The 26,490-nt window shown below is 45.5% G+C and overlaps 1 protein-coding gene across 1 annotated transcript in view; it reads right to left on the reverse strand.

Moving 5' to 3' along the window:
* Positions 1 to 5,578: 5,578 nt before the first annotated feature.
* IL2RG (interleukin 2 receptor subunit gamma) overlaps positions 5,579 to 26,490 on the reverse strand; it is a 44,259-nt gene continuing 23,347 nt past the window's right edge. Inside the window, exons 4-8 of the mRNA XM_040334422.1 lie at positions 24,459 to 24,607; positions 21,824 to 21,983; positions 18,486 to 18,594; positions 11,584 to 11,662; positions 5,579 to 6,169 (exon numbers count right to left, since the gene is read on the reverse strand). Of these exons, the coding sequence (XP_040190356.1) occupies positions 6,032 to 6,169; positions 11,584 to 11,662; positions 18,486 to 18,594; positions 21,824 to 21,983; positions 24,459 to 24,607 (635 nt within the window). The 3' untranslated portion in view covers positions 5,579 to 6,031. The remainder of the gene's footprint in view (positions 6,170 to 11,583; positions 11,663 to 18,485; positions 18,595 to 21,823; positions 21,984 to 24,458; positions 24,608 to 26,490) is intronic.

Consider the following 26,490-nt stretch of genomic DNA (forward strand, 5'->3'; position numbering starts at 1 on the left):
TCATGGAGCCTGGGGGGGTCAGCCCGCTGTGACCTCAGGTGGTTGTTCTCCTCCTCCATGCGGCTTATGCACTCCTCCAGCTCTATGTACTCACGGATCAGATCCTGCTTGCTCATGTCCTGCAGGCTCTCCACGTGGTCCTTCATCATCAGGAATGCCAAGTGCCAAGGGCATCAGGTGGGCCCTTGGCGAACATCTCGGCCCGCATCTGGGGCGCCCGCTGCGATTCCATCTCCTCCAGTCGCTTCTTCTCCTCCCAGGTCCGCTGGTTATATGACTTCCAGGACCTCTTCTTCTTGGAGGGTAGCTGGCGGTGCCTCTTTCTGCCCAGCTCCCTCCAAGGCCCCTCCGGCTCATGGCTGTCACCCATGACCAGCTGACAATGGTGTTCCCTGTTGTCCGTAATAACAGATTGTACCATGAGGGCTTCGTAAGGGGTGCCCAATGGTTCTTCCTGACCCAGCTCCTGGGGATCCCAAGCCGAGTCTACACAATGGGCTGCTGCTGGTGGGCGGTACCCAGGTTGAGACCAATTTGACCTGGTGTTGTCATTCATGGGGCAATTCTGCTTGAAGTGACCCAACTGTTTGCACCGGAAGCAGCGTTGTTCGTTGTCCTCCTGGCGTGGGTAGCGAGGGCTAGATGTCATCGGTCTGTTAGGCGGTTGGTATCTAGCGGCTGGTGGGTGTGAGGGCGCCGTTGGTCGTGGAGGTTGTACCCGTGGTGTGACCTGGTTTGTCTTGCGAGTATCCGCATATTCATCCGCCAACTTCGCGGCCTCTGGTAGAGTCATGGGCCTGCGATCTCTCACCCAATCTTTGACGTCCGTCTGGATGTGATTGTAAAATTGCTCCAGGAGCATTAGTTGCAAAATGTCCTCTGCGGTGGTGGCCTGGCTGCTGTTAACCCAGTTAGAGGCCGACAGGGATAACTGGCATGCCCATTCTGCGTAAGAGTCTTCCGTGGTTTTGCGTGAGTCCCTGAACTTCTGTCGGTGGGACTCTGGGGTTACTGCATAACGAGCCAGGAGCGCTTCTTTAACCCGGGCGTAGCTATGGATATCCTGATCTGGCACGGTCCGGAAAGCATCAGAAGCTTTGCCTGACAGTTTGCCTGACAATATTGCAACCCAGTCTCCTCTAGCTATTCGGTGCAGGTTACATTGTCGCTCAAAATCCGCCAGGTAGTTATCAATTTCACAGTCCTTTTCATCAAAAGCTTTAAAAGCGCTAAACGGAATCTTCCTTGCGTCTGCTGTGCTGTACTCATTGTTCGTAGAAGGTGCGGCTGCTTGTTGGACTGCTGCCAGTTTTAACTGTAGTTCTGCGTCTCTTATTTCTTTAGCCTCCTTCGCTAACAGGTCCATCACTTTCAGCACCACATCCGTCGTTGGGTTCGGGCCGAACCACGCTAGCTTCTCTCTTATTAGCTTGTTGGCTGGCGATTCCTCCTCCTGAATCACTGGTGTCTCCATCTCTTGTACTGCTGGCGTTGCTGCAATCCCGTCCTCCTGGTCTATCTCCATTGATTCTGCTATGATGACCCGCTTGGTTTTGTTGCTAGCAATCCTTCCACAAACTTCCAGTAGTTCTTCCAGTGTCTGCTTGGAATCCGGGTGTAAAGGAGAGTAGAAGGGAAAATCCCACTGCTACCAACCAATTGTGACGGTATCGGTATGATATCCCCGTCAAGCATTCCCTCCTCTCCATACAAGAACATCACAGGATCTCCCACACATGAGTCAAGACTGGATGCTGGAACCAAGACTGAGTTTAATGTTATAACACACAGCTTATATGTCATTTCCAAAACTGTTACAATGACAAATCTCCGCCCCCCCTTACACAGTGGGGGGTCTTCAATACAGCTCCTTCGAAATAAAGATATTTCTTTGAACTACTCAGTATCTAGCCGGTTCGGCTCCGCATATAGAGAGATAATTACCACAATGAAGCAATCAGCATAATTAACATGAGCCACTTATCTAATCACAGTAACCAGTAAACACAGGGCTAGAACAATTAACATTTGAAACAGGACTGGCTGCAGAAGGGTAAATACAATTAACAGCCTTAAACAAGCAGGGAGGATTAACCTGAAGCATATAGGTAAAAAGTCCTTCACAGTTATCCATTTATAATAATAAAAACATACAAATTATTCAACAGAAAAGCGCATTCAAATACAGCCGCATGATCAACAAAATGTATTTTCCACAGATAGAATTATCGGATCGATCAATAGTTCACTCCAATCTTCCCCTCCCACTATTGAGCTTTCCCCTCCCCAGCAGCAAGTTTTTTTCCCCTGTATAATGTGACGTGATGACATCACAGCTGAGTGTGCTCAGGGGGTGTGGCCATGACTCCCCGCACTCACAGTCTTTCCTCAGTCTACTGGGCTGTCATTAAATCCAGAAGACTGAGGACATCTTGTGGTGAAGAAGAGGTACTGCAAGAGACAACCCTGGACTGAAACAAGCATTGCAGCCAGAGCTGACGTCATGACATCATGGACACTCTCTGCGCTGTGCTCAGGGGGTGTGGCCATGACTTCCAGCACTCACAGCCTTTCCTCAGTCTTCTGAGCTGAGTGACACTGGGTGTCATTAAATCCAGAAGACTGAGGACATCTTGTGGGTAAAAAGAGGTAAGGCTGCAAGGGACAGCTCTGGATTTAATAATGTGACGTAATGACATCACAGCTGAGTTGTGAGTGCAGGCGCTGTGCTCAGAGGGTGTGGCCATGTCTCCCCGCACTCACAGCCTTTCCTCAGTCTTCTGGGCTGTCATTAAATCCAGAAGACTAAGACATCTTGTGGTGAAAAATCTGTACTGCAAGGGACAACTTTGGATTAAATGATGTGATGTAATGACATCACAGCTGAGTTGTGAGTGCTGGCGCTGTGCTCAGGGGGTGTGGCCATGACTCCCCACACTCACAGTCTTTCCTCAGTCTTCTGGGCTGTCATTAAATCCAGAAGACTGAGGACATCTTGTGGTGAAGAGGCACTACAAGGGACAGCTCTGGACTGAAACAAGCATTGAAGCCAGAGCTGACGTCATGACATCATGGCCACTCTCTGCATTGTGAGTGCAGGCGCTGTGCTCAGGGGGTGTGACCATGACTCTCCACACTCACAGCCTTTCCTCAGTCTTCTGGGCTGTTATTAAATCCAGAAGACTGGGGACATCTTGTGGTGGAGAAGAGGTACTACAAGGGACAATCAATCGGCTGCTGCACCTGTAGGGCTCTAATGAGGAAAGTGACAGGGTCTTCATCCCTTTATATGCGATTTTTTCCCTCTGGGAGTATCTCGACCAAAAATGACATTCATGTTGCAGGGGACGCCCAAATTTCTTCTGTGAATAGAATTTTCTTTGTCTTCCAAAATGTATTTGAATTTCTATACATTTAAAAGACAGTTAAAGAAGTTTAAAAATTAAAAATATACTTTTTTTTTCCAGTTTGACCAGCAAATCGTTTTGAAATAAATCTGCTACAGTGTTACTATAGAGAAAAGTTTTATTCGGTACTTTGTGTCAGTTATTTTACGTTCCTTGTGCAAAGCACGGCAAACCTACGTTTTAATTTAAATTTTTTTTTTTTTTTTTGCAATTACATTTTCCTAATCTTAACACTACAAGACAACTAACAAATGAAATGAAAGAACATGCAAAAAATAGTAAAAATAAAAAAAAAATACAACAGTTGCAGTTAGGAGTCTCCAATTTATTTGGGGAGAGCTGCCAAGCCCCGCCCCTCTCTGCCACCAATGGGGATTCCCCGCCCCTCTCTGCCACCAATGGGGATTCCCTGCCCATCTGCCACCAATGGGGATTCCCCGCCCCTCTCTGCCACCAATGGGGATTTGTTCCTTCACTCTAAATGATGGATGTCCAAAGACTCACCTCTACTTTTCTGTTAGACTGATCACAGGACACCAGGACTGTCCGAGGTCCATAACTGGTGACCGGGGGTGGGGGTGGAAACTGTGGAATGTACGTTTCACCCCAGGGGAACCCCTGAAATAATTTCAAGGTCACAGGGGAACCCTTTATGTAGCAAATTCATTGGTGATCAGTGAGAAGAATGTCCCTTACATTGGTGATCAGTGGGAAGAATGTCCCTTACATTGGTGATCAGTGAGAAGAATGTCCCTTACATTGGTGATCAGTGAGAAGAATGTCCCTTACATTGGTGATCAGTGAGAAGAATGTCCCTTACATTGGTGATCAGTGGGAAGAATGTTCCTTACATTGGTGATCGGTGAGAAGAATGTCCCTTACATTGGTGATCAGTGGGAAGAATGTCCCTTACATTGGTGATCGGTGAGAAGAATGTCCCTTACATTGGTGATCAGTGAGAAGAATGTTCCTTACATTGGTGATCAGTGAGAAGAATGTCCCTTACATTGGTGATCAGTGGGAAGAATGTCCCTTACATTGGTGATCAGTGAGAAGAATGTCCCTTACATTGGTGATCAGTGGGAAGAATGTTCCTTACATTGGTGATCAGTGGGAAGAATGTCCCTTACATTGGTGATCAATGAGAAGAATGTCCCTTACATTGGTGATCAGTGAGAAGAATGTCCCTTACATTGGTGATCAGTGAGAAGAATGTCCCTTAAATTGGTGGTCAGTGAGAAGAATGTCCCTTACATTGGTGATCAGTGAGAAGAATGTCCCTTACATTGGTGATCAGTGGGAAGAATGTTCCTTACATTGATGATCAGTGGGAAGAATGTTCCTTACATTGGTGATCAGTGAGAAGAATGTCCCTTACATTGGTGATCAGTGAGAAGAATGTCCCTTACATTGGTGATCAGTGGGAAGAATGTCCCTTACATTGGTGATTGGTGATCAGTGAGAAGAATGTTCCTTAGATTGGTGATCAGTGAGAAGAATGTTCCTTACATTGGTGATCAGTGAGAAGAATGTCCCTTACATTGGTGATCAGTGAGAAGAATGTCCCTTACATTGGTGATCAGTGAGAAGAATGTCCCTTACATTGGTGATCAGTGGAAAGAATGTCCCTTACATTGGTGATCAGTGAGAAGAATGTCCCTTACATTGGTGATCAGTGAGAAGAATGTCCCTTACATTGGTGATCAGTGGGAAGAATGTTCCTTACATTGGTGATCAGTGGGAAGAATGTTCCTTACAGACACATAAACTGATCACCATTGTCATGGAGTTGGTCCTGGATCTGTGCAATAAATGGGAATCCAACCAGCTACAGCTCAAGGAACCTCTAGCAACCTCTGGAGGAATCCTAGTTGAGTGTGGGATGAAGGTCTAGGGCAGGGGGTGTCAAACTCATTTTTATCAGGGGCCGCATCAGCATTATGATTGCCCTCATAGGGGCCGGTTGTATCCGTAAGATTAGATGCCCAGTGTATCCCCTCCCCTTATATTAGATGTCAAGAGCCCCCCCACCATCAGAAGTTGAGTCCCCCACTTTACCGTACATCACAGTGCACCCCCCATTCCTTATGCTGCTGCTGGGAAGAAGCTGGATGCATTGCTTGAAAGCAGAAATTAAGGGTCTGGAGAAGGACCAGAGGAGGGCTGGAGCTCTCCTCCAGCTGCAGGAGAGGTGCGAGGGCCACATGAAATGGCCTGGAGGGCCGGATTCGGCCCGCGGGCCTTGTATTTGACACATGTGGTCTAGGATGTCCCAGGAAAGTCCTAGGTCCTTAGCTTGGTTAAGGAGCTTATGATGAAGGACTCTGAAATGTTCCAGGTACATCCTAGGTCCTAACTGATTAAGGGGCTTAAAATTGAGAGTACATGACCAAGAGGGCACTCGGTGAACACCACCTTTTTATAAAAGCATACAAATGTGATCTGGTCGTTATTAACAATCGGAGAATTTTAAGGAATAGTCCTAGATGAGGCATCCTAGACCACGGAACTATGGTTCATCAAGTATGTTTATAAAGACATCTTCAACACAGTTCACTAGACATTCAAATGAACGATTTCTTCAAGATCACCATGGGCTCCTCCTTGTCCTGACCGAAGAGCTCTCAGTTTTCTGGTGAGGGGGATGTAAGGGTCTTCCCATCTGGTCCGGGACATTCCGAGTCCTCGGTGACAGTGCAAAATGTTTCGGTGTAATTGAGTTTCATCTTCTCCACGGCTTCTTTGGAAACTCCAACCCACTCCTGACAGGGAGAAAAAGATTACCTTACTGACCTGTTCTGTGATCGATTTCAATTGTCAGGAGATGATCGGCACATGTGATTGCTTAAAGTGAAAACATCAAGGCCTAAATAGTGTCTATAGGAACCATTCTGCAGAAATGTGCCTTCAAGTATTAGCAGATGTGAAGGCTCTGTCCGCAGCCTGGGGTCCACAGTGATGCAGAAATTGGGTTAAAGGCAAACAGAGGTACTCACTGGAACCACAAGCTGCCCACCACAGTATTATTACCCTAGACAGTGATGGAGAACCTCGTTACCCCAGTTTTGGAACTACATTTCCCATGATGCTCATGCACTCTGCAGTGTAGTTGAGCATCATGGGAAATGTAGTTCCAAAACATCTGGGAACGCCATCACTGTCCTAGACACTTTAAGGTTATCTTTAGCTACAACATCTACCCCATGTATACAGAAAGTCCATAACTCATCACAGTTTGTCGACTTCCATAACTAATCTCAATGTGTTGGACTTCCATAACTTATCTCAATGTGTTGGACTTCCATAACTTATCTCAATGTGTTGGACTTCCATAACTCATCTCAATTTGTTGGACTTCCTTCCATAACTTATCTCAATTTTTTGGACTTCCTTCCATAACTTATCTCAATTTGTTGGACTTCCATAACTTATCTCAATTTGTTGGACTTCCTTCCATAACTCATCTCAATGTGTTGGACTTCCAAAACTTATCTCAATTTGTTGGACTTTAATAACTTATCTCAATTTGTTGGACTTCTATAACTTATCTCAATGTGTTGGACTTCCTTCCATAACTCATCTCACTTTGTTGGACTTCCATAACTTATCTCAATTTGTTGGACTTCCATAACTCATCTCAATTTGTTGGACTTCCTTCCATAACTCATCTCAATGTGTTGGACTTCCTTCCATAACTCATCTCAATTTGTTGGACTTCCATAACTTATCTCAATTTGTTGGACTTCAATAACTTATCTCAATTTGTTGGACTTCTATAACTTATCTCAATGTGTTGGACTTCCATAACTCATCTCAAATTGTTGGACTTCCATAACTTATCTCAATTTGTTGGACTTCCTTCCATAACTCATCTCAATTTGTTGGACTTCCATAACTCATCTCAATTTGTTGGAATTCCTTCCATAACTCATCTCAATGTGTTGGACTTCCATAACTCATCTCAATTTGTTGGACTTCCTTCCATAACTCATCTCAATGTGTTGGACTTCCATAACTCATCTTAATTTGTTGGACTTCCATAACTTATCTCAATTTGTTGGACTTTCTTCCATAACTCATCTCAATTTGTTGGACTTCAATAACTTATCTCAATGTGTTGGACTTCAATAACTTATCTCAATTTGTTGGACTTCAATAACTCATCTCAATTTGTTGAACTTCCTTCCATAATTCATCTCTTTTTTTTGGACTTCTATAACTCATCTCAATTTGTTGGACTTCCATAACTCATCTCAATTTGTTGGACTTTCTTCCATAACTCATCTCAATTTGTTGGACTTCAATAACTTATCTCAATTTGTTGGACTTCAATAACTTATCTCAATTTGTTGGACTTCTATAACTCATCTCAATTTGTTGGACTTCTATAACTTATCTCAATTTGTTGGACTTCTATAACTCATCTCAATTTGTTGGACTTCTATAACTCATCTCAATTTGTTGGACTTCAATAACTTATCTCAATTTGTTGGACTTCTATAACTCATCTCAATTTGTTGGACTTCCTTCCATAACTCATCTCAATGTGTTGGACTTCCATAACTCATCTCAATTTGTTGGACTTCCTTTCCCTAACTCATCTCAATGTGTTGGACTTCCATAACTCATCTTAATTTGTTGGACTTCCATAACTTATCTCAATTTGTTGGACTTTCTTCTATAACTCATCTCAATTTGTTGGACTTCAATAACTTATCTCAATTTGTTGGACTTCAATAACTCATCTCAATTTGTTGGACTTCAATAACTCATCTCAATTTGTTGGACTTCAATAACTCATCTCAATTTGTTGGACTTCCTTCCATAACTCATCTCAATTTGTTGGACTTCCTTCCATAACTCATCTCAATTTGTTGGACTTCCTTCCATAACTCATCTCAATGTGTTGGACTTCCTTCCATAACTCATCTCAATGTGTTGGACTTCCATAACTCATCTTAATTTGTTGGACTTCCATAACTTATCTCAATTTGTTGGACTTTCTTCTATAACTCATCTCAATTTGTTGGACTTCAATAACTTATCTCAATTTGTTGGACTTCAATAACTCATCTCAATTTGTTGGACTTCAATAACTCATCTCAATTTGTTGGACTTCCTTCCATAACTCATCTCAATTTGTTGGACTTCCTTCCATAACTCATCTCAATTTGTTGGACTTCCTTCCATAACTCATCTCAATTTGTTGGACTTCCTTCCATAACTCATCTCAATTTGTTGGACTTCCTTCCATAACTCATCTCAATGTGTTGGACTTCCATAACTCATCTTAATTTGTTGGACTTCCATAACTTATCTCAATTTGTTGGACTTTCTTCCATAACTCATCTCAATTTGTTGGACTTCAATAACTTATCTCAATTTGTTGGACTTCAATAACTTAACTCAATTTGTTGGACTTCCATAACTCATCTCAATTTGTTGGACTTCCATAACTCATCTCAATTTGTTGGACTTTCTTCCATAACTCATCTCAATTTGTTGGACTTCTATAACTCATCTCAATTTGTTGGACTTCTATAACTCATCTCAATTTGTTGGACTTCAATAACTTATCTCAATTTGTTGGACTTCTATAACTCATCTCAATTTGTTGGACTTTCTTCCATAACTCATCTCAATGTGTTGGACTTCCATAACTCATCTCAATTTGTTGGACTTCCTTCCATAACTCATCTCAATGTGTTGGACTTCCGTAACTCATCTTAATTTGTTGGACTTCCATAACTCATCTCAATTTGTTGGACTTTCTTCCATAACTCATCTCAATTTGTTGGACTTCAATAACTTATCTCAATTTGTTGGACTTCAATAACTTATCTCAATTTGTTGGACTTCCTTCCATAACTCATCTCAATTTGTTGGACTTCCATAACTCATTTCAATTTGTTGGACATCCATAACTCATCTCAATGTGTTGGACTTCCATAACTCATCTCAATTTGTTGGACTTCCTTCCATAACTCATCTCAATGTGTTGGACTTCCATAACTCATCTTAATTTGTTGGACTTCCATAACTTATCTCAATTTGTTGGACTTTCTTCCATAACTCATCTCAATTTGTTGGACTTCAATAACTTATCTCAATTTGTTGCACTTCAATAACTTATCTCAATTTGTTGGACTTCAATAACTCATCTCAATTTGTTGGACTTCCTTCCATAATTCATCTCTTTTTTTTGGACTTCTATAACTCATCTCAATTTGTTGGACTTCCATAACTCATCTCAATTTGTTGGACTTTCTTCCATAACTCATCTCAATTTGTTGGACTTCAATAACTTATCTCAATTTGTTGGACTTCAATAACTTATCTCAATTTGTTGGACTTCCTTCCATAACTCATCTCAATTTGTTGGACTTCAATAACTTATCTCAATTTGTTGGACTTCAATAACTTATCTCAATTTGTTGGACTTCTATAACTCATCTCAATTTGTTGGACTTCCTTCCATAATTCATCTCTTTTTTTTGGACTTCTCAATTTTGGGCAAACTGTGGTTTACTTTGTATAACAAAAGAAATGACCTGGGGCCAGATCCTCGTAGCGCGGCGCATTGTTGCTGCCGGCGTAGCGTATCTCTGATACACTACGCCGCCGTAACTTACAGCATATTTTCCTTATCCTCAAAGAAGTTGCGCCGTAAGTTACGGCGGCGTAGTGTAATTTTGGTGGCGTAAGGGCGCGCAATTCAAATCGATGTGATGGGGGCGTGTTTTATGTAAATACGTCGTGACCTGACGTAAATTACGTTTGATTTTGAACGGCGCATGCGCCGTCCGTAAGGGTATCCCAGTGCGCATGCTCGACTTACGCAAACGACGTAAAAAATGTAAAATTTGACGCGGGAACGACAGCCATACTTAACATAGTATACACCTCATATAGCAGGGGTAACTATATGCCGGAAAAAGCCAAATGCAAACTACGTAAAAAAATGCGCCGGCAGGACGTACGTTCGTTGATTGCCGTATCTAGCTAATTTGCATACCCGACGCGGAATTCGACGGAAACGCTACCTAGCGGCCAGCGGAAAAATGCACCTAAGATCCGACGGCGTACTAAGACGTACGCCTGTCGGATCGAGCCCAGATGCAGTCGTATCTTGCTTTGTAGATACAAAACAAAGATACGACGCGGGAACTTTGAAATTACGCAGCGTATCAATAGATACGCCGGCGTAATTCTTCTGTGGATCTGGCCCCTAATGTTTACGGCTTAGTTACCTGTCTAACCCTCATTCCAGCAAAAGCTACTGACCCACCTACACCCCCAAGAAACCAAAACCCACTCACCTCTATCCTAGACCTAATCCACCACCTCCACTCCTCATCCCCACATCCATCACCTTACTGACACATCGTGTTGCCAATCACAGATCTTTTATTGCCACTAACCCGGTGTATCTATATTCTTCTCAGCAACACTTAACCTTCCTCAGAGCCCCAAAGGTCTCACATTTAACAGTTCTGAATATGGATAAGGCCTACTTTTTGTAGTCACTCAACTTTTCTTAAGAACCTGAACCGTCAACCTGCTGGGTGACGGGTGTTAGGCGGGCTGGCCGGCTGGACTTCGGTAATAGGCCATCATGGGATTCCCCGATCAGTTCCTGGGGTCTGACGCTTTTGTGTCACCGTGGTGTGGGGGCCTTGGCCTGGGGGGATCTGGGTGGGTTGCGGGGAAGGTCAGCTGGAGGCGTGTAGTCTCCACCCTCCCCTCGCGCCTGCTTGGCTCGCCCCTGGCTTTGAGGGCTCTGGCTGTCGTCTGTGTGTAGCCCGGGGAGCCGGTTGGTCTGCTCGTGCGCCTGATTACTCCTCCTTGGAGGACAACTTAGCCCTAAATTTTGAAACCCGGCGGTCGGGGCTCAGCTCCCTCGTTGTAGGGGTGGAGGCCTCGCCACTGAACCCGTTACCTGAATACTGCACCTCCTATGTCTTTGGCTGTTTAACTTTTTTTTTTTTTCATGTGATTGTTTGTCATTTCTGTTTTCTTTTTATTTCATTATTGTGGTATAGCAAAAAAGGGATTGACCAGTGCACTGTTTGACCTCTACCGTTTTCAGTTGTATACTGAGATGTGTTGCCTTGTCTTTCATAAATAAAGATTTTACAAAAAAAAAAAGAACCTGAACCGGTCCTGAACTGCGTACCTGAACATTGCAACCGTTGATGAGCTCTTCGAATTTTTTCCCAGGGTTTGGAATCTGAGGAACAAGGATCACCCATATCCTGCATGGAAACAAAATGAGTAATCAGTGCAGCCAGCAAACACAGAGGATGGCCAAGAACAAGATATTGAGATGTCATGTGGTGGGATTTCGCTTCTTTATCAGATTCGCAATTCATTTTTAGACTTGAATCAGGAAAAATCTATGTCAGTGAATTGGTGCGGTGGTGGAATGTTGGACCCTGATGCAGCTTTTTCTGAGCCAGTTCTTAAATGATTGATGGACCCGGAACCTGTCCCTGGGGGTAATGTCTCAAGGTATGTAGAGGAAGAGAGTGCCAGGACACTGTTTATGGTTCAATGTGATTCATGTGTTCAAAGGACCCTATCATGAGGGCCCCAACAAAGCCACTGATTACCATGTAAGGGCTGACATGATGATCATTGGGCTTTATTTAGCAACAAAGGGTTATTGTTAAGGCTTGGTTAAGGGAAGTGTTAGATCTAGGGTTGACTTTGTTTATCAACAAAGCCACTAATTACTATGTACAGTGGGGATGGAAAGTTTGGGCACCCTGCAGAGTTAATCTCTTGTACCGCCCCCTTTGGCAAGTATCACGGCTTGTAGACACTTTTTGTAGCCAGCCAAGAGTCTTTCAATTCTTGTTTGAGGGATCTTTGCCCATTCTTCCTTACAGAAGTCTTCCAGTTCTTTGAGATTTCTGGGCTGTCTGTCACGCACGGCTCTTTTAAGGTCTATCCATAGATTTTCAATGATGTTGAGGTCAGGAGATTGTGAAGGCCATGGCAAAACCTTCAGTTTACGCCTCTTGATGTAATCCCTCCCCCGTGGATTTTGAGGTGTGTTTAGGATCATTATCCATTTGTAGAAGCCATCCTCTCTTTAACTTCAGCTTTTTCACAGATGGCATCAAGTTACCGTCCAAAATTTGCTGACATTTTATTGAATCTATTTTTCCTTCTACCCGTGAAATGTTCCCTGTGCCACTGGCTGCAATACAACCCCAAAGCATGATTGATCCACCCCCATGCTTCACAGTTGGACAGAGGTTATTTTCATTAAATTCTGTGCCCTTTCTTCTCCAAACGTACCTTTGCTCATTCTGGCCAAAAAGTTATATTTTAACCTCATCGGTCCACAGAACTTGTTTCCAAAATGCATCAGGCTTGTCTATATGTTCATTTGCAAAGTTCAAACGCTGATTTTTGTGGTGAGGACGTAGAAGAGGTTTTCTTCTGATGACTCTTCCATGAAGACCGTGGCCCATATTCTCTCTAAAAATCCGCGGGCTGCGCTTAAGGCACTTACACTCCGCTGTCCCAACTTACAGGAGCAAGTGTTGTATTCCCCAAACACTTGCTCCATAAGTTGGGACGGCAGAGTGTAAATGCCCCGGCGTAGCCTGGCGGATCTCCAAGGGGGCGGCTTGTATTCAAATTAAAGCGGGAGTTCACCCATTTATTATTTTTTTTTTCTCCCCTTAGATTCCTGCTCGTTTGGTCTAGGGGAATCGGCTATTTGTATTAAAATATGAGCAGTACTTACCCGTTTTCGAGCTGCATCTTCTTCCGTCGCTTCCGGGTATGGGTCTTCGGGAGCGGGCGTTCCTTCTTGATTGACAGTCTTCCGAGAGGCTTCCGACGGTCGCATCCATCGCGTCACTCGTAGCCGAAAGAAGCCGAACGTCGGTGCGGCTCTATACTGCGCCTGCGCACCGACGTTCGGCTTCTTTCGGAAAATCGTGACGCGATGGATGCGACCGTCGGAAGCCTCTCGGAAGACTGTCAATCAAGAAGGAACGCCCATTCCCGCAGCCCATACCCGGAAGCGACGGAGAGGATGCATCTCGTAAACGGGTAAGTACTGCACATATTTTAAAACAAATAGCCGATTCCCCTAGAGAAAACGAGCAGGAATCTAAGGGGAAAAAGTGCCCTCTAAGGGTGAACCCCCGCTTTAAGCGCGCCCCCGATTCTAATGAACTGAGCATGCGCCGGGCTTCAAAAAGCCCAGTGCGCATGCTCCAGTTCTCGGCGGAAAACGTCAATGACGCCGACGTGTGCGTCATTGACGTAAAGTCGTATTCAAGAACGACTTACGGAAATGACGTACCCGACGAAAAAACACGACGCGGACCCAACGCCATCCGTAACATGGCCTACGTGGGACTTGCGGAAATTTAATCCTCATAATAGCAGGACTAAATTTCTGCTTACGCAAACGATGTTAGCGACGGTTACGCGACGCAAACTCGTTCGGGAATCGGCGTAGAAGGATCATTTGCATACGCAAATGAGTCCTTCACGTAAATGCCATCTAGCGGCGGCCGGCGTCATTACATTTAAGACCTGCCAGTGTAAGTGACTTACAGATGGCGGATCTTAAGTGTATCTATGCGAAAATGATTCTAAGAATCAGTCGCATAGATACGCGGGCCAAAAAAGGGAGATACGATGGAGTATCCTGAGATACTCCATCGTAACTTCTATGAGAATATGGCCCCATATGTGTACAAGTATCTCTTTATAGTGGAATAGTGTACCACAACTCCAGTGTCTGCCAGATCTTTCTGGAGGGATCGTGCCGTGAAACGTGGGCTTTGAATTGCTTTTCTCACAATCCTGCGAGCCGTTCTGTCTGATATTTTTCTTGGTCTTCCAGATCTTGCTTTATCTTCCACTGTTCCTGATGACTGCCATTTCTTCATTACATTCCGAGGAACAGAGGATATTGACATCTGAAAACGCTTTGCTATCTTCTTATAGCTTCTCCAGCTTTGTGAGCGACAACTATTTTCACTTTCACTTTTCTAGACAACTGCTTAGAAGAAGCCATGGTGCTGATTGTTGGGTGAGGGTCAGATGAGTCTTTGAGATTGACATCACCTGGTCTTCCCAGACGATGATTGAGAACAATCCATGACACTGGCAGCTCTCAGCTTTGCAAAGGGGGCGGGGCATGCTAGAAATTCTGCAGGGTGCCCAAACTTTTGCACACGCCATTTTTTTGTTTTCTGTCATTTTGAAAGTGTAAATGATGGAAATAAAATGTAACTTTATTTGATATATTATAAGAATGCCTCATCTGTAATTTGATGCCTTTTGGAGATTTTTCCATCTTTCCTTGGCTTCGTTATGCACATTAATACAAATTTTTACCTGGGGTGCCCAAACTTTCCATCCCCACTGTAAGCCTCCATGCACACTGAAGCTCATAAACTGAAGTTTTTTGGAGTTTGGGCATTTTTTTAATGCCCATAAACTCCACTCTATGTTATCCTATGTGTCCACACATGGAAGTTTTTGGATGTTTATCAGCAGTGGAGTTTATGGGCCGTTTTCTGAATGCCCTAAAATCGCATTCAAGGGCAGTCCAGGAAACACCAGACGCCGGTAAAAGGTGTTAAAACCAGAGTTAACACTGTTAAAAGAGTGTTAAGCCTCGTTAGGCATTTCTTATGACGTCACCACCCGGGGCATGATGGGACGGTGACGTCATAAAGGGCGGGGTCACCGGATGACATTACTCAGTGACCACGCCCCATGCCAATATAAGTAGTAAGAAGAGCAGAGGGAAGAAGACGACATAGAAGACTGGGCAAGAGCTAGCAAAAGAGCTGGCAGAAGATAGTAGAGGAGCCCGTCAGAAGACACCAGACAGCGGGAGAAGAACCGAAGAGAGAGCGGCGAAGAGCCGGAGCAGGGAGAAGAAATCGAAAGAGACCCCCGAAGTCGGAAGAGACTCCCGGAGCTGCCTAATAAATTACTTAAAAAACCTGCGTAGTGTGTTTTCTTCCCCATTCACATAGGGTGGGGGACCGGGATCTGGGGGCCCCCTTATTAAAGGGGACACCCAGATTCCGATAAGCCCTCTGCCCGCAGACCCCAACAACCAACACCCGGGGTTGTCTGGAAGAGGCCCTTGTCCTCATTAACATGGGACAAGGTGCTTTGGGGTGGGGGGGGGCGCAGGGTCCCCCTTGCCCCAAAGCACCAACCCCCTCCATGTTGAGGGCATGCGGCCTGGTACGGTTCAGGAGGGGGGGTGCTCGCTCGTTCCCACCCCCTTTCCTGACCGGCCGGGCTCCATCCTTGAATAAGGGTCTGATATGGATTTTGGGGGGACCCCCACACAGTTTTTTCGACGTAGGGGGTTCCCCTTAAAATACATATCAGACTGAAGGGTCTGGTATTGCCTGAGGGAGGAATCCCACGCCAATTTTCATTTTGGCTGGGTTCCCCTTCATCCTCAGCACACAAGTCGCACCACAAGTCGGATCATGATGATCCGAATTCAGGTGCGACTTCTAATCAAATCAATGGGCTCCCATAGGGAACCATTGATTTTGAACAGAGGCAGAGAAACAAAGCTAAAAGCCAGCGCCGCTAAACGTGCATTGACGGCAATGCAAAACGCCGATAAATCGCGTTTTTAAAGCAGCGTTTTCCTGCCAGCACTCCGAAGTTCAAAGCGTCCTGTGTGAATGGAGCCCAATGCCCTGTACACACGAGCGGCTTTCCTGTGGGAAAAAGTCAGATGAGAGCTTTTGGTCGGGAAGCCCGACCGTGTGTTTGCTCCATCAGACTTTTTTTCAACAGGAAAACTGCTGGAAAAAGATAGAGAGCGGGATCTCTTTTTTTTCCCAGTCAGGAAAAAAACTGATTGAAATTTCCGTTCGTGAGTGAGTAACTTATATAGCGCTACAAATGCGAACAAAATCGCCTCAAGGCACGTGTCATCTATTTTCCTTCTGTTTAACCTTCAGAATAGATGGGTCTTGAGTTTTTTTCTGAAGGCCAGGTGATCAATTTCCGTTCGGATGTCAGTTGGTAACGCGTTCCACAGTCAAGGTCCTTGGACTGCAAATCTTCGTTCTCCTTTGGTCTTATATCGGGCTTTGGGGATTTGTAATAATTTTTGGTTAGTTGATCGAAGAACTCGATTGGAGTTTTGGTGTTTTATTTTCTCACTTCCCGGTACACATTTGTGCGTCAGACATAAGGCCTTGAAAGTGACTCGGTCCTTTATGGGCAGCCAATGGAGGGATCTCAGGGATGGGGTGATTGGTTCCCAGGATTTTTTCCCTGTTACCAGTCGTGCCGCCATGTTTTGGACGACTTGGAGACGGGCAAGCTGGTATTTTGGGAGTCCGAGGTAGAGGGCATTTGCATAATCCAATCTGGAGTTAATGATTGGCCCTACCACTATTCTTTCGGGATGAAGGGAACAACTCTTCGAAGGAGACGTAGAAGATGGTGGGAACTGCTAATTACTGATCCTATTTGTGCCTCCATTGTCATGTCCGAGTCAAAGATGACTCCAAGACTTTTGACTTTGGTGCTTGGGGTGATGGTTTGTCCCAGGATGGGTGGTGGTGTCCAGGTAGTCCTGGCCAGTTTCCTCCTGTTTGCATGGAGTAGAAGGAGTTCTGTTTTTGCTCCATTGAGTTTTTGAGGTGACTCTCCGTCATCCAGATGTCTATCTGAGTGAGGCATTGTTCTAATACGGGGTCTTGGTTCTTTTTGTCGCTAATACGAAAATAAAGTTGCGTGTCGTCCGCGTAGGAGTGATAGAGAAGGTCGTGGTTACTAATAATTTTTATGAGTGGGCGGAGGTAAATGTTGAATAGCACGGGCGATAGGGGAGATCCCTGGGGGACTCCGCAAGACACGCTACGTGAGTCAGACGTGAAAGGTCCTAGTCTCACTATCTGGGATCGATTTTCCAGGAATGATGAAAACCAAGGTAGATCCGAGTCTGCCACTCCGGCTACTTCTGTGAGCCGGGTCAGCAACAGTTTGTGGTCTACTGTATCAAAGGCAGCACTGAGGTCCAGCAGTATCAGGAGACAAGATTCTCCGTCGTGTGTACAAATCCCAACGCGCAAAATTCCGACGTATGCTCGGAAACAAATAGACGCATGCTCAGAGGCATAGAACTTCATTTTCTAGTCTTTTACGTCACCGGCGTACTTGGCATTTAAAAGTCGACTTGACTTTTGTGTGGCCGTGTGTATGCAAGGCATGTTTGAGCGGAATTCGGTTCGGAAAAAACATCCGTTATTTTTCCGACGGGAAAACCGCTCGTGTGTATGGGGAATTAGTGCTGAGATGGTGATCACAGGGCTGTGTTTATCAGGAAAAGGTAAGGGTTATTGTTAGGGGTAAGGGGAGGGGTAGGGGGTAAGGGTAGGGTGAGGGGTAGGGGGTAAGGGTAGGGTGAGGGGTAAGGGTAGGGTTAGTGGTAGGGGGTGAGGGGTAGGGGGGTAAGGGTAGGGTTAGGGGTAGGGGGTAAGGGTAGGGTGAGGGGTAGGGAAAGGTGAGGGGTAGGGGGTAAGGGTAGGGTTAGGGGGTAAGGGTAAGGTGAGGGGTAGGGGGAGGGGTAGGGGGTAAGAGTAGGGTGAGGGGTAAGGGTAGGGTGAGGGGTAGGGGGTAAGGGTAGGGTGAGGGGTAGGGGGTAAGGGTAGGGGTAGGGGGTAAGGGTAGGATGAGGGGTAGGGGTAAGGGTAAGGTGAGGGGTAGGGGGTAAGGGTAGGGTTAGGGGGTAAGGGTAGGGTGAGGGGTAGGGGGTAAGGGTAGGGGGTAAGGGTAGGGCTAGGGGTAGGGGGTAAGGGTAGGGTGAGGGGTAGGGGGTAAGGGTAGGGTGAGGGGTAGAGGGTAAGGGTAGGGTTAGGGGTAGGGGGTAAGGTGAGGGGTAGGGGGTAAGGTGAGGGGTAGGGGGTAAGGGTAGGGTGAGGGTTGGCTTTGAGGGCAGACACAGTCGAGGAGGAGAGGACAGCACTGGTGGGGAAGCGGAGATATTTGCACAGAGCAGGAAATTACCATCACTTTGTTTTCATAGTAACTGTTGTTAAGGATACTTACCTCTCTTGTCCAATCACAGCCAAGAATATAACCACCAACAGCAGAGTCAACACGACCGGGATGGCTGTATGCATGAACTTTGAGGACGGCTTGGTCAGCGGTTGCTGATCTGAAAGGCAGAAGATATAAAATGTCTCTCCTGTCAGAACCGGGAGATGCAGCAGCTCTGCGTCTATAATACATTAATAAGAGATGAAACGCGTCGCTGCCACAGGCTGTGTTGTTGCGTCAATCTGAATGGCCCCCAAAACATAAGGCAATGGTGCCACATACAGTGCCCCTTGAAATCTCCCACAAAAACGTAAATGTATTTTATTGGGATTTTATGTGAGAGACACAAAGTGTCACATAATTGTGAAGTGGAAGGAAAATGATACAAATAAATCTGTGAAAAGTGTGGGGGGGAGGGGCATTTGTATGGCGCCCCCTTTACTCTGATAACTAAAATCTAGGGGAACCAATTGCCTTCAGAAGTCACCTAATTAGTAAATAGAGTCCACCTGTGTGTCATGTCATCTCAGTATAAATACAGCTGTTCTGTGAAGCCCTCGGAGGTTTGTTAGAGAACCTTAGTGAACAAACAGCATCATGAAGGCCGAGGAACACCCCAGACAGGTCGGGGATAAAGTTGTGGAGAAGTATAAAGCAGGGTTAGGTTATAAGAAGATCTCCCGAGCTTTGAAGATCTCACTGAGTTCTGTTCAATCCATCATCGGAAAATGGAAAGAGTATGGCACTGCAAACCTACCAAGACATGGCCGTCCACCTAAACTGACCGGGCCGGGCAAGGAGAGCATTCATCAGAGAAGCAGCCAAGGGGTCCATGGTAACTCTGGAGGAGCTGCACAGGAGCTGCACAGCTCAGGGGGGGGGGGAGAATCTGTCCACAGGACAACTATTAGTGGTCTCTCCACAAATCTGCCCTTTATGGAAGAGTGACAAGAAGAAAGACATTGGAGAGAGAAAGACATAAGAAGTCCTGTGGGGGAGGGGACACAGCAAACATGTGGGGGAGGGGACACAGCAAACATGTGGGGGGAGGGGACACAGCAAACATGTGGGGGAGGGGACACAGCAAACATGTGGGGGAGGGGACACAGAAAACATGTGGGGGAGGGGGCACAGCAAACATGTGGGGGAGGGGCCACAGCAAACATGTGGAAGTAGGTGCTCTGGTCACATGACACCAAAATTCAACTTTTCCGCTATGTGTGGGGGGAAAACTAACACTGCCCATCCCCCTGAACACACCATCCCCACCGTGAAACATGGTGGTGGTGGCAGCATCATGTGGTGGGGATGCTTTTCTTCAGCAGGGACAGGGAAGCTGGTCAGAGTTGAAGGGAAGATGGATGGAGACAAATACAGGACAATCTTAGAAGAAAAGACTTGAGACCGGGGGGGGAGGTTCACCTTCCAGCAGGACACCGACCCTAAAGTGCAGCCAGAGCTACAATGGAATGGATTATATCAAAGCCTATTCATGTGTTAGAATGGCCCAGTCACAGTCCAGACCTAAATCCCATTGAGAATCTGTGACAAGACTTGAAAATTGCTGATCACAGACGCTCTCCATCCAATCTGACAGAGACAGAGATATTTTACAGAGAAGAAGAATGGAGGAGAAATGTTTCTCTCTAGATGTGCAAAGCTGGTAGAGACACCCCCAAAAAGACTTGTAGAGAAAGGGGGTTCTACAAAGTATTGATTCCGGGGGGCGCCATACAAATGCCCCTCCCCCCCACACTTTTCACATATTTATTTGTATCATTTTCCTTCCACTTCACAATTATGTGACACAGTGGGGTTGATTTACCAAAACTGGAGAGTGCAAACTCTGTAGAAGCTCTGCATAGAAACCAATCAGCTTCCTGGTTTGATTGTCCAAGCTTAATTGAACAAGCTGAAGTTAGAAGCTGATTGGCCACCATGTACAGGCGCACCAGATTTTTTACTATCCAGTTTTAGTAAATCAACCCCACTGTGTCTCTCACATAAAATCCCAATAAAATACATTTATGGTTTTGGTTGTCACATGAGAAGATGTGGGGAATTTCAAGGGGTATGAATACTTTGTCAAGGCACTGTATATAGAGGGGTATGAAAACTATTTCCAGGCTCTGTCTATAGAAGGGTATGAATACTTTTTTTTTAGGCGCTGTATATAGAAGGGTATGAATACTTTTTCAAGGCTCTGTATATTGCTGTGCACTATAACGCATGGTAATATACTACTGTAAAACCGCAAAAATCATAATGAAATTAATAGTAATAATATCAAAAATAACAACAATAAAAATAGCAATGATAATAAAAATAATGATAGTAATAATAATCATACAATTAATAATAATAATGATAATAAAATAATATTAATAATAACAATAAAAATAGTAATGATAATAATAACATTTATGATAATAGCAGTAATAATAATATTAAATATAGGAATGATAATAATAGTAATAATAATAGTAATCATGTAATTAATAATAATGATAATAATATAATATTAATAATAATTGTAATAATAACAATAAAAATAGTAAAATAAAAAAATAGAAAATAATGATAATAGCGGTAATACTAATAATAAACAAAATAGTAATGATAATAATAATAATAATTATGATAATAATAATAATAATAATGATAAAAATAATAATAATAATAATAATAATAATAATAATAATAATAATAATAATAAAAAACATAATAATAATAATAAAAAACATAGTAAAAATAGTAAAATAAAAAAATAGAAAATAATGATAATAGCGGTAATACTAATAATAAACAAAATAGTAATGATAATAATAATAATAATTATGATAATAATAATAATAATAATAATGATAATAATAATAATAATGATAATAATAATAATAATAATAATAATAATAATAATAATAATAATAATAATAATAATAATAATAAAAAACATATAATAATAATAATAAAAATAATGATAATAGCAGTAATAATAATAACAATAATAATAATAATAATAATAAACATAGTAATGATAATAATAGTAATTATAATAGTAATCATAAAATTATTAATAATGATAATAGCAATAATAATAATAACAAAAATAGTAGTAATGATAATAATAAAAATAGTAATGAAAATAATAAAAATAATAATGTTAATAATAAAAATAATAATGATGATAATAATAAAAATGTTAATAATAGTAATCATAAAATTAGTAATAATGATAATAATAAAATTAGTAATGATAATAATAAAAATAATAATGATGATAATAATAATAAAAATTGTAATGATAATAATAAAAATAGTAATATAAATAATAATAATAAAGTACATACCGCACACGGTGGCGTTTCTGGCCCAGGTGACGCCGGCGCTCCACTCGCTCCACATCAGAGAATTGGCGCAGGCGCCGATCTGACTTTTTACTTGGAAGGTATAATTCTGACAGGTGTCGAAGCTCGGCAGGGAGGACATGTTCTGCGAGGCGTTCCTCTCCTGGGGGGACAGAAGAACGGAAGTTTATACCATGAGAAATGTATATGGAACTCGGGTGGTCAGGGGGCGGTAAAAACAAGTGGTTGGGCCTTGGGTTTTACTGACAGGTGAATGTCATATTTTAGGTGCTGAGGAAAGGGCTTCCTTAGTGCCGGTCTTGCGTTATGTTGATGAAGGAGTAATATTGCACCCCGCAGTGTGATTGGAGAACCATTCAGAATGAATATCCCCGCAATGCTCATCTATACCTGTGTAATGTGGGGGGCGCTAACTATGTAGAATCCGGTAAAATACACGTCTTGCATGGGTGATAAACCTCTGGCCCTCCGGCTGTTGTAGAACTACAAGTCCCTTCATCCCTCTGCCTGTGGGAGGAGTCACGCTTGTGACTGTCAGCCGTGCAATGTCTCCTGGGACTTGTAGTTCTGTAACAGTTGGAGGGCCGCAGGTTGATCACGTGTCTTACAGCCAGGGCCGTCTTTAATATTGATTGGACCGTGGGAAAACATTTTCTTGGGCCCTCCCATATCAACTATTTGGGGGCAGTGCGGGCTCAAGGGGCCCCACAACAATGACTGGGCCCGGGGGCAGCTGTCCCTTTTGCCCCGCCCCCCAGTGTTAAAGACGGCCCTGCTTACAGCATAATACTGCACCCGGTCATGGGGCAGACCGGGGCAATGGCCGGCCTCTCCTCCCGAAGATGCTGGCTGCCTGGCTGTCATGCTCATCCTCTTCTGACTTTTCCTGAACTTTCCTCATCTGTTCAGCTCCAGGCGAGAGTAGTGGGGCCCCCGGGGGCCACCTTCCGATCTTCCCCACCCATCAGTGTGCTGCATTGCATTGAATTGTGTATAGGCTGGCAGCGCACCCCAGAGCGAGACAAAATGTACCTGCCGCAAAAATGCCAAAGGCCGACCTGTCACCGGGGGGGGGGCGGGGCAGCCACTGTATATGTAGGCGCCATACTGAGGCCGGACCGCCCCCTTTCTGTGTGCGTTTTATTGGGCTGCCGTTGTCATCGCTGTGCCAAAATATGTATCTGAGGCATGAATGACACAGACGACGCACATCAGAGCGCCCCACATAGCGCCCAACGTGTGTGCGGGAAATGCGTTGGTGTGAACGGACCGTTAATGATTGGCCCCCGCAATGCAGAAAGTACCAGGATGCAGAGATGCATTTTTACGGGGGCCTATAATTGTGAAGCTGACCTGAGGAGCCGTTCACACAGACGTGGCCCCCCGACTAGCACACATCGCTATGAATGGGCACAGACAGGGAGCTGCGGTGGCTCAACGCGATTGGCACTGTGCTGACAAGCCATTCACCTCTGCAGCTAGAGGTTCGGATCCCGGTCTCGGCTTCATGTGAATTGAGTTTGGTGGTCTCAGCCCGGCTCCCGGTGGGTGTGCTATGCAAGGTAAGCCTGTGCTTAGTACGCCCACCCCCCTCCCACAAAAACCACCACACCACGCACTCTAAATTGGGTTAACACACGCACTTTGACCACGCGGTCTCTAAAAGAGAGGCGAAGGACTAATGGGGCTGGTTGAGCGGGCTAATCCTCTCACTCCCTTATAGGGAGTCCCTCTGCCCCGTTGGGCTTCAAAGCGGAGCAGGTAGGGCGGGCTGTGTGGGAGGACCCCCTCACACACCCGCCATTGCCACCCGGGGCATGGAGAAAGATGGCAGATTGCCTCTGGGGGAGGCCTGCCTACTCCCAACTCCTGCAGTCCGGCTCCTCTCTCGAGTACACGCACAAAATACACTTTAAAAAAAAAAAAAAAAAAAAAAAAAAAAAAAAAATGAATGGGCACAGACGTGGCCCCCCGACTAGCACACATCGCGTTATGAATGGGCACAGACGTGGCCCCCCGACTAGCACACATCGCGTTATGAATGGGCACAGACGTGGCCCCCCGACTAGCACACATCGCGTTATGAATGGGCACAGACGTGGCCCCCCGACTAGCACACATCGCGTTATGAATGGGCACAGACGTGGCCCCCCGACTAGCACACATCGCTATGAATGGGTCAGACAGGGTCGTCTTTAGGGTGGGGCAAAAGGGGAAGCTGCCCTGGGCACAGTCATGTTTGTGGGGGCCCAAAGCAGCTGCCCCTTGAGCCCGCACTGCTAGAAAATAGTTGATAAGTAGAGTTGAGGGGGGGTTGCCCAGGGAGGGTCCAATCAATATTATAGATGGCCCCTGAGGTCAGAGAAGATTGTACGACCTGCACTCATCGCTATGAATGGGTCAGACAGGGTCGTCTTCGGGGGTGAAAAAGGGGCAGCTGCCCTGGGTCCCGTTTTTGTTGTGGGGCCCAAAGCAGCTGCCCCTTGAGCCTGCACTGCCCCCAATTAGTTGATAAGTGGAATTGGGGGGGGGGATGTTTGCCCAGGGAGGGTCCAATCAATATTATAGATGGTCGGAGAGAATTGTACGGAACCTCTAACATCTGAATGTGTCTTACCGTCCAACTGTCGCTGGCCGTAGACCGATGTCTCACCCGATAAACCACGCAGAGCTCTGGAATTATGCCCAACGACTGATCCCATCTGAGGATCAGCTCCAAATTGTTTGTAGTTTCTGTGGTCAGGTTATAAGGGGGGTCCATCTTCACTGCAAGGAAAAGACACATGAAAAAAATGCTGAAAAAAAAGAGGAACTCTTGCTGGAACGTATGACATCATCTCAGCCTAGGCCAAGTCACTGGGGGGAGGGGAGACTGGGGAAATGGTTCCTTCTGCCTGCAGCAGACTGATGACATCATCTCAGCCTAAGTCAGTAACTGGAGTTTAAAGGCAGTGGCCCAGATTCAAGTAGCAATTGCGCCTGTGTAACCATAGGTTACACAGCGCAATTGCTTACTTGCCCCGGCGTTACGAATGCTCCTGATTCAGGAACATCGTAACGCCGACTGCAGCCTAAAATCTGCGTGGCATAAGGCTCTTATGCCCGCATATCTAGGCTGCATTCTTGCGATGACCGCTAGGTGGCGCTCCCATTGTGGTCAGCGTATAGTATGCAAATTGCATACTAACACCGATTCACAATGTTGCGCGGGCCCTGCGTACGCAATTTACGTTGTTTCCGTACGGCATGTTTAGCGTAAGGCTGCCCCTTCTAATAGCAGGGGCAGCCAATGCTAAAGTATACCCGTCGTTCCCGCGTCGCGACGTTCGAATTTTACGTAATTTGCGTAAGTGATTCGTGGATGGCGCTGGACGCCATTCACGTTCACTTTGAAGCAAATGACGTCCTTGCGACGTCATTTGCCGCAATGCACGTCGGGAAAGTTTCCCGACGGAGCATGCGCTCTACGCTCGGCGCGGGAGCGCGCCTAATTTAAATGATTCTCGCCCCCTACAGGATCATTTACATTAGGCGCCCTTACGCAGGGCAAGTTTACACAGCGCACACGCAATTTACGGAGCTACTGCTCCGTGAATCGCGGGTTGCGCAGTAAATTTGCGGGGGCGCAGGGCAAAAACGCTGCCCTGTGCCTCCGTAAATAAGGGTCAAATCTACCTGAATCTGGGCCAGTATTTGTAGGCAGGTGCAATTATCTTTCCTGCCCGTAGGTGTCTCTGTGACAGCACAGTGGCTTAGTGGTGAGCCCTTCCGCCAACAATCACGCCACGGATTTCCTACCAGTCCATCCTGCACCAACAATCACACCACGGATTTCCCACCACCCCGTCCTGCGCCAACAGTCACACCACGGATTTCCCACCAGCCCGTCCTGCGCCAACAATCACACCACCGATTTCCCACCAGTCCGTCCTGCGCCAACAATCACACCACGAATTTCCCACCAGTCCATCCTGCACCAACAATCACGCCACAGATTTCCCACCAGCCCGTCCTGCACCAACAATCACGCCACGGATTTCCCACCAGTCCATCCTGCGCCAACAATCACACCACGGATTTCCCACCAGCCCGTCCTGCACCAACAATCACACCACGGATTTCCCACCAGTCCGTCCTGCACCAACAATCACGCCACGGATTTCCCACCAGCCCGTCCGGCACCAACAATCACGCCACGGATTTCCCACCAGCCCGTCCTGCGCCAACAATCATGCCACGGATTTCCCACCAGCCTGTCCTGCACCAACAATCATGCCACGGATTTCCCACCAGCCCGTCCTGCACCAACAATCACACCACAGATTTCCTCACACCAGCCCATCCTGCACCAACAATCACACCACGGATTTCCCACCAGCCCATCCTGCACCAACAATAACACCACGGATTTCCCACCAGCCCATCCTGCACCAACAATAATGCCACGGATTTCCTCACACCAGCCCGTCCTGCACCAACAATCACGCCACGGATTTCCCACCAGCCCGTCCTGCACCAACAATCACACCACGGATTTCCCACCACCCCGTCCTGCACCAACAATCACAACACAGATTTCCCACCAGCCCGTCCTGCACCGACAATCACACCACGGATTTCCCACCAGCCCGTCCTGCACCAACAATCAC

This window comes from Rana temporaria (genome assembly GCF_905171775.1).
Source record: "Rana temporaria chromosome 9 unlocalized genomic scaffold, aRanTem1.1 chr9d, whole genome shotgun sequence".
Taxonomy (NCBI): domain Eukaryota; kingdom Metazoa; phylum Chordata; class Amphibia; order Anura; family Ranidae; genus Rana; species Rana temporaria.